Source organism: Cebus imitator, unplaced genomic scaffold, assembly GCF_001604975.1.
Source record: "Cebus imitator isolate Cc_AM_T3 unplaced genomic scaffold, Cebus_imitator-1.0 Scaffold487, whole genome shotgun sequence".
Classification (NCBI taxonomy): Eukaryota; Metazoa; Chordata; class Mammalia; order Primates; family Cebidae; genus Cebus; species Cebus imitator.
In genome coordinates, this window is record NW_016107802.1 from 959,275 (window position 1) to 971,435 (window position 12,161).

Sequence of the window (12,161 nt, forward strand, 5' to 3'; positions counted from 1 at the left end):
AAACAGTGAACCAAAGAGAAAAAATTGTCTGCTCATAGACCTCACACACGGATAAGCACATAGGGGTGCGGTCAGGCGGTGATCAGTGCGGTGGAGAGAACGCAGCGCGGGACTGCACGGAATCGAGGTTAAACCGAGGCAGCAGGGAGGCCCTCAGAGAAAGAGACGCGAGTTTCTGGGGTGCTCCCTCCAGTCACCAGTTAATTTGAATTCTGCCGGGCACTAATGCTCAGGCCTGTAATCCCAGTACTGTGCGAGGCCGAGGGGGCGGATCACTTAAAGCAAGGAGCTCCCGACCAGCAGGGAAACACGACAAAACCCCATCTCTACAAAAGCATTTAAAAAATTATCTGGGTGTGGTGGCGCATGCCTGTAATCCCAGCTCCTCGGGAGGCTGAAGCGGGAGGATGGGCTGAGCCTGGGGAGGTTGAGGCTGCAGTGAGCTATGATCGCATCACTGCATTCCAGCCTGGGCAACAGAGTGAGATCAGGTCTCAAAAAAAAAAAAAAAAAAAAAAAAAAAAAAAAAAAAAAAAAAAAAAAAAAAAAAAAAAGAGAAAAAGAAAAAAAAAGAAAGAAAAAAGAAAAAAACACAATTCCAGTTTGTTCAATTTGAGTCAGCTGCTTATTTGAGCGTGTCCCCTGTGCCCATAGGACATAAACGTAAAAGCGGGATGAAATTTCCCCAAGTCCGGTCCTTCGGGAAGGATGGCCCGAACAGCCCGAAGGCGCAAAAAGAGGAGTTGCTTTCTTCTCTCACCAATCTTCCCCGGTCCCGTGGAGTCCGCAAAGGCAGGCGGCAGCTCCAGGGCCGACAGGTTCCGCGTCTGGGGGGCTGCGGGCCGCCCCTGCGGGACTGGGGGTGGGGGGGACCAGGGCGGGACAAGGCGACCCAGCCCCCGCCCAAGCTTCCCCTAACAGCCCGAGGGCGCCCAGAGCGCAAGGCTGGCGCCGCCCCGCGCTTCCTGCCTAGCCGCGGATCCTCCTCCGCGCCGTGACGCGCCAGGCTTTGACCAAATATGTCCCTTTCCCCTCCCTCGCCCGCCCCGCCGCCCGCAGGCGCCCCGAGCCGCGGGGCTGCCGCCTGGACGTCGTCCTGCCTGGGTGTCGCGGGCCGGCCCCGCGGGGAGCTCCCCCGGCGCGATGCCCTTCAGGAAAGGTAGGAGTCCCGGTGACGCGGCCCACGCCCACAGCGCGCGCGGGGACCTGCACGGCCGCCTGTGGGTGCCGGAGCCTTGGGTCCCCGCCCGGCGCGGAAGCCCTGAGCGCCCGGGCTGTGGCAGTGCGGGCTGGAGCCAAGCGAGACGCGCGCCGCCTGGTGCCGTCGGCCCCGCGGGTCCCTACAGATCCGCACTGTCTCCTCCGGTCCCGCGCGTCTCCCTCCCGCCTCGCGTCTCCTCTGCAGCCCCGCATTGTCCCTCCAGACCTGCGCTATCTCCTCCAGTCCCGTGCGTCCCCGCTGGCGACTACACGGCCGCCACCACGTGCCCGAACCGGGGGCGGCACTTGCGGTGAATTCCCTAGTGCCGCTGCGCACCAGCCACGAGTCGCGGATAGACCAGGGCCCGGGACCCGGAGAGACTCGCAGGGCGGCGGGGCACGGGGTCCCGAGGGTGGGCGCGGCGCGCTCGGGGGCACAGTGAGAGGCAGCTCGGGCCTGGGTCCCGCCTCTGCCCCTCCAGTCCTCTGACCCCAGGGAAGTCTTTTCAGCGCCCAGCCTCAGCTGCCTCCTGAGCAAAACCGGCACATGAATAGTGACGGCTGGGAGCCCCTCTCAGGAAAGCAAACCCAGGCCCGCTGACGAGCGCGGCCCGGCCCCTCCTGCAGGGGCTGCCCTCTGTCTTCTCCGCCCTGCGTGCCGGGACTGCCAGAAAGGCCCGGCTACCCCATGGCCCCTGCTGGCCCCGGGGGGGTCCCAGCGCACTCGACTCCGGTTTACAGGTCGGGTGGTGGAGGCCCAGCACTGCCCAGAGCTCTGGGCCACTCTCAGCTGGAAGCCGCGGGAGAGATGGGGAGCTGCAGAAGTGTGGGGAGGGGGGCATCGATTTGACTTTCAAATCAGAGCTGTGTGATCCCTGAGCCTTCTGTTTGGGTTGGTTGGTGATGATTGTCACTCAAGACCCAAGACTCCACCACTGCGACCTGGGGACACTGAGGTCGTTGGGGACTGAAGAGGGGGCAGCCTGGCCTCCCCAGGCACTGGCCCTGTGCCGTGCCGTCTTCCCCTTCCCGCACCCACCCTCCTGCCTCTCTTCTCTCATAACTCAGAGGAATGGCCAGCGTGGGGTTCCGGTTGCCTAGAGGCTGTCCTGGACTTGTCTTTCAAACAGAGTGTGCCTAGCTATGAGCGTGAGCTCCTGGCCGAAGGGGCTGGCTACTCTCCTGTCCTGTTGGGGTGGGGAGATGGGGAAGGAGGCCAGAAGGAAGGTGACAGACAGCAAGCAGGGGCTCTGCCACTCCTCTGTCAGCGTCAGAGGGACACGTTTAGTCCCACAGCCACTGTCCTCCGTGTCTCCGTTAATCCAGGTCTGATGCGGCCACCTGGACTCTCTGGGTTCTCCGGAGGCTCTAAGAGTCCCTCCCCCACTCATTAACTTCAGGGGACAATAATTTATCTCAGATTTCATCACTTCTGCCCACTTTGTCACTGTGGGCTCTGGTTGGCAAACTCCTAAAAGGGACAGACTTCTGTTTACTTGTCAGGGCGCTCAGTAGGGTGCCTTATGCGGCAAGGTATTAAATAGCCAAGCTGCTAATGTATTGTTTGCACATGAAGATTTTACCTATGACAATATATCTTAGTGCACAATTAGATCACACAGGACAAAACATTTGCAAACTGCCAACCAAGGTAAGCTTTGGTTTTGTTGGTTATTGTTATTGTTGTTTAATCTGAAGAGACCTTGCTGCCTGAAGAGGGCAAAAGTTACCCTCCTATTTGGCAGATGCTACTTCCTGGAGTCCCCTAGGTGTAAGAAACGGTCTTGCTTGGCATAAGCGCTGCCTGCATTTTCCAGACGCTCCGGTGTGAGCCAGGGCACAGGCTCTTGGAGACTTCATCTAGACAGAGCTTCTCCAGTTGCTGCAGGTGGGAGCTGTCACTTAGAAACAAGCACAGCAAGTGGGAACTTCAGGGAGCTAGGGCGTAGCCGGATTTGGTTCGGAGTGGTGGTCTGAAGCTGCTTGGAGGGATCAAGGACGTCCTGTGAGGGACAGCATGGCACCTCAACCCTGCACTGTCGGAGCTGCAGGAGACGGCGGTGCAGCTACTTTTCTTTATTTTTTGATCCTTGAGCCATCTGAATGTGTTAACTATTCAGAAAAGTAATTTAAAAATTGGGAAATGAAAAGACTTTACCGCTCTCCTCCCAAACCAAGAGAAGCCATCTAGAGAAGGCGTCCTCTGCGGGCTGGAAGCCGGGCAGGGACAGCTGTGGGTTCCCTCCCCAGGCTGTGCTTCTGCCTCTTGACAAGCTTCAGACTTTGGGATCAGCTCCATCAGGGGCCCGGTGGGTAATGGGCAAGTAGAGGAGTTTAATGATGGGAAGGTTTGGTGATGGGAAAACCAGATGAGATAGTGCAGAGCCCTGGGCATTGGCATCTCTAGGTTGGAAATGTCAAGCTGAGCTCTATCAGAGCGGACAGGCAGAGTGTAGCCTGCAGAGAGGGAGCTGGGTGAATCCCCACCCAGACCTCACTCCTTCCTCCCTCTGATCTCACAGCTTTGGCAGCCAGAGAGCCGGGGAGCCTGACAGTGTGGTCCATAGAGGAAAACCTGCTGGGACATGGAGCTGGGTGGGCTTCTCCTTTGGAGGAGAGAGGGTCTTGAGGGGACAACAGAGCAGCAACCAAAGATCTTAGGTGCTGATCCTGTCCCTCATTTATGGGAGGAACTAGTGGATGGCTACTGAATGTAGTCACGGGAAAGGTGAGTGGTTGTATGCCACGCCCACCATTCATTCATTCATTCTCTAGATTGAGTACTTGCTATGTACCAGCACACGCCAGGTACCAGCTGAACATAAAGATACAGTGTCTCCTCCCTGGAGCCCATCTGTGGTGCTCTCCAGCACGTGCCTGGGAGGGGAGTCCAATGCAGAGCCGTTCCCAGCAGGAGCCCTACCTGAGGAGGCTGAACTCTGCATTGAGGAGGCATGGCACTGGCTGACCTCCTGGACTGTCACACAGGCCATGGTCCTGGCTAGAATGGAGCCAGAGGGACTTAGACCTCATATTCTACCTGCCCGACATGGATCCCAGTGTCATGGCATGTGGCAGGCAGGAACCGTATCAGGGGGGTGGTGGCTGCATCTGGGCCGTGTCCCCTATGCTCAGCGTGAGGCTGGAGCTACAGCTGACAGCAGCAGTCTCGGTCCAGGTGGGGGAAGGATGGTGTGAGCATTGAGTTCAGGACTCACAGCTCTTCCTGGTGGGTCTCCAGGGTGACGGTGGTCGGAGCGGGAGGAAGGTCTGCGTCTTTGGCCAATCTGTCTAGACGAAGGAGAAGTTCGTGTCTTGATGTGAAACAAAAGAAATTCATGAGAAGAAAAAGAGGCAGGAAGCCCTTCAGCTGGACATGGAGAGGAAGTCATGGATATCATGATTAACTTTGGGAACCACAGTGGAGGGACGCTGGGGCAGTTCTTCCTCTGCAAGAACTTCTCTTCTTAAAAACAGAATAGATGAGCCAGTGTGGTGGCTCATGCCTGTAACCCCAGCACTTTGTGAGGCTGAGGTGGGAGGATCACTTAAGGCCAGGAATTTGAGAGCAGCCTAGACAACATAGCCAGACCCTGTCTCTACCTAAAAATTTAAAAATCAGCTGGGGGTGCTGGCGTGAACTTGTGGTCCCAGCACAGACACAGTGGTCTTCCTATTGTCTCAGCATCTGCTGTGGATGCCTCTCAGGCTGGAAACCCAATTACACTGTCCTCCCGTCCATCCCAGTATTTGTACGTAGATGAAACTGGATAAGACGGACATGGGGAAAGAAGCCACAGAGTCACAGGAGAGGCATGGGAAGGGTGGGGAGGACCCAGGCGATCGATGGGGGACAGTGGGCAGGGAGGGCGTGCCCCAGGGAGGGCGTGGTCTGAGGCCAGAGCCTCAAGTCTCTTCATCCACCCACTACCTCCTGGCCCTCAACATCATGGCTTTCTGAGCATCTGCACACGGAGAGCATTCCCTCCGCTCATTCTGCAGGACTGTGGTCATGTATACAGAGCCTTTGCTGCAGGGGACAGTTCTGGAAGCTGCTCAGGTAGGAAGGCATAGGCAGTGGGGGTTATGCTTCGGGCTGCCTGAAGCAGGGGCCCTTCATAGAAACCACTTAAAAGCACCTGGCCTCAGTTTACCCATCTGTCAAAGAAGGGGGTGAGCTGAGATCCTCTCTAATTGGAGATCGATGCTTCCTAATCGCTTGGATGCTTGTCACACACACGGAGTCTCCAGCCCCCAGGCTTCCTGGCTAAGTCGGCTGCAGGAAGCCAAAGGAATTAATTCCGCCTGCACCTTTATCCTCCAAAGACTTTGTCCTGGGCACACGACCTGGTATCTCCCTGCATCTCCAGGTCAGAGGCTGGCCAAGTTTTCAGGCAAGTGGCAAATGGGGAGGCCATGACCTTGAATTCTCCAGGCTATGCGCTCCTTTAGCTTTGACTCCAGGGCTGAAATTTATGGACCAAAAATGTCAGTGTGGGGATCCAAGCTCTTGAATGCACATTCTAGATTCTCTCCTATTAAGACAGCTTGGAACCTTCTGACTCTGATGTCAGGCTGTAGCGATCATGGGTCCGTGGGTCTTTCAGGTGGCTCCTGGACAAATAATCCTTCAAGTCACCTAGCAGCAGGTCTTTTTTCCTGTATATCATGAAAGAATGACTGTGCATAGCAGTCAGAGGAAAAGGTTTAATTAATTTCAAAAGTTGGAAGTCCTACTGCTTTCTTTCTTTCTTTTTTTTGAAAAGCAGCCTTGCTCTGTCGCCAGGCTGGAGTGCAGTGATGCAATCTCAGCTCACTGCAACCTTTGCCTCCTGGGTTCAAGTGATTTTTCCGCCTCAGCCTCAGGAGTACCTGGGACCACAGGCGTGTGCCACCGTGCCCAGCTAATTTTTGTATTTTTAGTAGAGTCGGGGTTTCACCATGTTGGCCAGGATGGTCTCGATCTCTTGACCTTGTGATCCGCTCACCTTCGCCTTCCAAAGTGCTGGGATTACAGGCATGAGCCATCACACCAGGCCCTAGTGCTTTCTTTATATGTTCAACTCTAGGCTACTTGGAAAACGCAGGAAATTATAAAGAATACAAAAATTGCCTATCAGGCTGGGCGTGGAGGCTCACGCCTGTAATTCCAGCACTTTGGGAGCCTGAGGCAGGTGGATCATTTGATGTCAAGAGTTTGAGACCAGCCTGACCAACATGGTGAAAGCCCGTACTTTTGTACTAAAAGTACAAAAAATTAGCCAGGTGTGGTGGAGGGTGCCTGTAGTCCAGCTACTTGGGAGGCTGAGGCAGGAGAATCACTTGAATTTGGGAGGGGGAGGTTGCAGTGAGCCAAGATCGTGCCACGGCATTCCAGCCTGACTCCAGCTCAACCAACAGAGCCAGACTCCTGCTCAAAACGGCAACAATAACAACAAAAACCAGAGAGTGCCTATCCTTCATACCTGCAGAGGAACAGTTCCATGACTCCAGCTGGGCGGTTAGGACGTGGACCAGGACAGCAGGGACAGGGACAGGGGAAGGGAGCCCAGTTTGTGGAACACTGTCCCACTCACCATAGGTCCCCCCTGCAGTGTACATGACTCTTGGTGGCATCTCTCGTGCAGGTCTGACCTGAGGAGCTGGCCCCAGGGACGTTGAGGTTCTGGTTGGGGCAGCCACAGGTGTGTGAAGAGCAGAGGGGTTTGGTCGTCGTGCCACTTCCGCAAGTAGCGTCTCCAGCCATGGCTCCGGAAGGTGCTTTGACGTGACAGCTGAAAAACACGCTTCCCCTGGCCTGGGTGTCAACGCTCGCTTGTCAGAAAGTGAGATCCGGTATGCCCCAGTACTCAGCCAGGGGAGCAAGGAGCAGATTTCCCAGAGGCCATGGCCCCTTGCACAGGTGAGGATGCTGGGGTGCTACTGCGGCTTGAGGGGTGACAGCTGTGCTTTCTTCACCAGGGGTGACTGGTCTGGCGTCCTGACTGTCTGCTTGAGATACTGACCCCTGGCGATCAGATTCCGAAAGTCCTCCCCTGAGGCTGCCCAAGTCATCCTGCAGGCTTGTCCAGCCACAGGAGCGAGAAAGATCCCATCAGGCAGCCAGGGGCGAACAGGAAGTCCGGAGGGTACCCCTCGAGAAGTGTGGGCTTTCAAAAGGAAGCGAGAAAGAGGAAGCTCTTGCCTAGGCGTGGGATAGACCTGTTTGATGCAGCGGACTTCAGGGAAAGGCTGTGGTGATGTGACTGCCGGGCGGCAGGCGCTGGCTCTGGCTCACAGCCGCGGTGGGGATGCCGCGTTTCTCGGAAGGACAGAACCTCACTCCTGCAGCTCTTATTCCTGGCTGCACATTAGAATTCACTGGGGAGCTTCAAAAAAAAAAAAAAAAGCCTGATGCCCCAGAAATTCTGATTTGATAGTTTCTGCCTTGAAGCCTGCACAAAAAATGTGCTGAAACTATACTTATCCTCAGACAATACTGTACATGCCGACGTTTTCTAGTCTGTTCCATTTCATTAAGAAAGATTCTGGGCTTATTTCTGCTCTTATTCCAGTAAATTGATTTCAAGGCCACTAATGGGTGGTGACCCACTCTTTTGAGTTGCCTTTTCCGGGCATCAGCTCCCACTGCAGAGGCTGGGGAGCCGGACAGCTCCCTTCCCAGGCTCTGCGGTGGGAGGTGATGCCTGGAACGCTTCCTACAGCCAGGCTCTAGTGTGACTCCCGGTCCTGCTACAAGTGCCGGGTGGTCCGGGTGAGGCAGAGACCCTGCTGGGGAATGTACCCGTCGGCTGCTGTGGAGCCTCTGACCCGCCATGCAGGTTTCCTGAGCCAGGGGAGGAAGCGTCTGGCAGGAGGGTGGAAGGCACCCCGATAACCAGCCACCTGCATGGACCAAATCCCTCTGGGACGTTTGCACATGGAACATTCTGAACACACAAATAAAGGAGGGCTGAAGAAATTCAGTAGAAAAGGCCTCATTTTAGACAAATAGATGAAAAAACATCATTCGTGTTTGAACACAAAAAGAAAGAATAAGAAAGTTCACTTTATGGCCCTGGGCTACTGGCTTGAAACTTTGGAAGATATTTTTCTTTCTTAAAATGGCGATATGTGTAGGAGGCACTAGTGCAGATTTTCTGCGTGCAGACACGGAATCGGCAATTCTGAACCCTCACCTCCCACCGCCCTCCTGCCTTTTGGAGTCTCCAATGACTATGCCACTCTGTGTGTCTGTGTGTTACCCACTGCTTAGCTCCCAAGAAAGAGATAGTATATATATACGTACATATAAGTGTGTGTATTTTTCTTTTATTTTTATTTATTTATTTTTTTTGAGATGAAGTCTCGCTCTGTTGGCTAGGCTGGAGTATAGTGGCGTGATCTCAGATCACTGCAACCTCCATCTCCTGGGTTCAAGCAATTCTCCTCCTCAGGCTCCTGAGTAGCTGGGACTACAGATGTGTGACACCATGCCTGGCTATTTATTTATTTATTTATTTTTATTTTTATTTTTATTTTATTTTATTTTATTTATTTTTTTTTGGGACGGAGTTTCGCTCTTGTTACCCAGGCTGGAGTGCAATGGCGCGATCTCGGCTCACCGCAACCTCCGCCTCCTGGGTTCAGGCAATTCTCCTGCCTCAGCCTCCTGAGTAGCTGGGATTACAGGCACGCACCACCATGCCCAGCTAATTTTTTGTATTTTTAGTAGAGACGGGGTTTCACCGTGTTGACCAGGATGGTCTCGATCTCTTGACCTCGTGATCCACCCGCCTCGGCCTCCCAAAGTGCTGGGATTACAGGCTTGAGCCACCGCGCCCGGCTATTTATTTTTATTTTTAGTAGAGACAGGGTTTCACCGTGTTAGCCAGGATGGTCTCGATCTCCTGACTTTGTGATCCACCCATCTTGCCCTCCCAAAGTGCTGGGATTACAGGTGTGAGCCACCACACTCAGCTGCATGTTTATTTTTAGAGACAGGGTCGTGATCTGTCTCCCAGGCTGGAGCGCAGTGGCATGGTCATGGCTCACTGCAGCCTCCACCTCCCAGGCTCAAGCGATCCTCTTGCTTCAGCATCCTGAGTACCTGAGACCACAGATACCCACCACCACACTCTGCTTTTTTTCCCCCCATAGTTCTTGTGATCCAAACACAGCTTTTTTTTTTAAACTTTTTGTAGAGACAAAGTCTCCCTGTGTCATCCAAGCTGGTCTCCCACCTTGGCCTCCCAAAGTGCTGGGATTATAGGCGTGTGTCACCACGCCCAGCCTCCAAAGAAGAGCAAATTCTCTTTTTAATTAATTAATTAATTTTTATTGATTTATTTATTTTGAGACGGAGTCTCGCTCTGCTGCCTAGGCTGTCATGCACCGCAACTCTGCCTCCCAGATTTTAAGTGATTCTCCTGCCTCAGCCTCCCGAGCAGCTGGGATTACAGGTGCCCACCACCACCACGCCCGGCTAATTTTTGTAGTTTTAGTAGAGATGGGGTTTCTCCATGGTGGCCAGGCTAGTCTAGAACTCCTGACCTCAAGTGATCTGCCTGCCTGTACCTCCCAAAGTGCTGGGATAACAGTTGTGAGCCACCGTGCCTGGCCCAAATTATCTTTTTAAAGCAATTCTGGCAGGCACCTGTAGTCTCAGCTACTTGGGAGGCTGAGGCAGGAGAATTGCTTGATCCTAAGAGGTAGAGGTTGCAGTGAGCCAAGATTATGCCACTACACTCCAGCCTGGGCAATAGAGCAAGAATCCATCTGAAAAAAAATAAATGTAAAAAAGCAAATCTGCCAAACAGACTTGTTAGAAAACGGAAACAAGGATTTTGTCATCAACTTGCTGCCTCATAATAACAGCAAAGGAATCTGAATCTGTAAATAGCTTGTGTCTTTAGTGAAAATATTCTAGAAGCCAAATGTCCTCTGTTTATAATAAATGAGTCAGCGTGTGGTCCCCCAAGGATACCCTCTGCTGTTGTCACACCATTTCCCGGGTCCTGTTTATAAATGGAGAATGACAAAGGGAAGCCACTTCAGGCTGAAGTCATGTTTTGTTCAAATCCTGGATTATAGAAAAGCTTTCCTTTATGACTTCAGTGAAGCAAAAGGTCATGCTGTCACGGCTGCTTTATAGGAAATTGACTTCTTAAGCTTATAAAACTTTTGAAAATTCATTTTTGAATGAGTAATATGTAACACATGGCGTAACAGTAAATCCTAATCCGCTATACGGAAGAACCGACTTGACTGAGTAAGCAGGCAGTCCATTGTTTCTCTGTGACTGTGTTCTTTTCTCTGGCTTCTATAAGTCATGGAATGACCGGGAAAGACTTTTAAGAGTCAGGCAATGTGTAACAAAAGGAAATAAAGAAACTTCACTGCTTTAGTGATCAGGAAAATGCAGATTGAGACCAAAACGCAGACAGGCTTCACTCTATGTGACTGGTAGAAATGAAGAAGTCTGATGGCTTTAAGCGTCGTGAGAATGTGGACCACAGGAGCCCCTCACACACTGCTGGTGGGCCTATAAGTAGCACAAGTGCCTTTGAGGCAGTTTGGTCTTTTCTTTGGTGTAAGGTTGAAATTCACATGCTTTGGCCGGGTGCAATAGCTCACACCTGTAATCCCAGAATTTTGGGAGGCCGAGGCGGGCAGATCACCTGAGATCAGGAGTTCAAGACCAGCCTGGTCAACATGGTGAAACTCTGTCTCTACTAAAAATACAAATTAGCCAGGTGTGATGGCACATACCTGTAGTCCCAGCTACTCTGGAGGCTGAGGCAGTAGAATCGCTTGAACTCGGGAGGTGGAGGCTGCAGTGAGCCAAGATTGCCATGCCACTGCACTCCAGCCTGGGTGGCAGAGCGAGACTCTGACTCAAAAAACAAACAAACAAACAAACGAACCCACATGCTCTAAAACCAGCAAAGGCACTCCTGTTATTGCTGGTCACTGAGAAGAACTGAGGCTCACACAGTCATGTTCATAGCAGCACACTCATAGAAAAACCTTTATATGGCGCAAATGCACTTAGGAGAATAAATTATTCTTAGTATATTCACACAAGGCAATATGCAAATAAGATACACTCAAATAGACAGCAGCTCTCAATATTGTCAATAACTGTTGAAAATCGCAAAACGGACCGGTGCCATGGCTCTCACCTGTAATCCCAGTACTTTGGGAGACCGAGGTGGGCAGATCACTTGAGGTCGGGAGGTCAAGATCGTGGTGAAACCCTGTTTCTACTAGAAATACAAAAATTAGCCAGGGGTGGTGGAAGGCGCCTGTAATCCCAGCTACTTGGGAGGCTGGCATGGGAATCACTTGAACCCAGGAGGTGGAGGTTGCAGTGAGCTGAGATTTCACCACTGCACTCCAACCTGGGTGAGAGATCAAGACTCCATTTCAATTTAAAAGAACAAAAAACAAAAACATTAGATATGGTAAGACACTTTTTATTGATTTATTTTTTGAAACAGGGTCTTGCTTTGCCACCTAGGCTGGAGTGCAGTGGCTCACTGTAGCTCTGACCTCTCAGGCTCAAATGATTCCCCCACCTCAGCCTCCCCAGTTGCTGTGACTTCAGGTGTATGTCACCATGCTGGCTATTTTTTTTTTTTTTTTAATAGAGATGAGGTCTTGCCATCTTGCCCAGGCTGGTCTTGAACTCCTAGACTCAAGCAATTCTTCCACCTGCCTTGGCCTCCCAAAGTGCTGGAATTACAGGCATGAGCCACAGCATCTGACCTCATTTGGGCTCTTCCTTCTGTTGCTCAAACACTCAAGACTCAGGACTCAGGGGCTCTGCAAGGTCCCCCTGCCTGGAGTGGTGTTAGGGGGATTTTTTTTTTTGAGATGGAGTTTTGCTCTTGTTGCCTGGGCTGGAGTGCAATGGCAAAATCTCGGTTTACTGCAACCTCCTCCTCCCGGGTTCAGGTGATTCTCCTGCCTCAGCCTCC

The 12,161-nt window shown here is 52.6% G+C and overlaps 1 protein-coding gene across 4 annotated transcripts in view; it reads left to right on the top strand.

Moving 5' to 3' along the window:
* Window positions 1-949: 949 nt before the first annotated feature.
* The window catches only part of PFKFB3 (6-phosphofructo-2-kinase/fructose-2,6-biphosphatase 3), an 86,171-nt gene continuing 74,959 nt past the window's right edge, over window positions 950-12,161 (top strand). For 3 of the 4 annotated variants that reach the window (XM_017513207.1, XM_017513210.1, XM_017513209.1), the window contains exon 1: window positions 950-1,159. In XM_017513207.1, the coding sequence (XP_017368696.1) occupies window positions 1,144-1,159 (16 nt within the window). In that variant the 5' untranslated portion in view covers window positions 950-1,143. Of the gene's footprint in view, window positions 1,160-7,071; window positions 7,103-12,161 lie in introns of those variants that run through there. The other variant, XM_017513208.2, reaches the window with a different exon arrangement.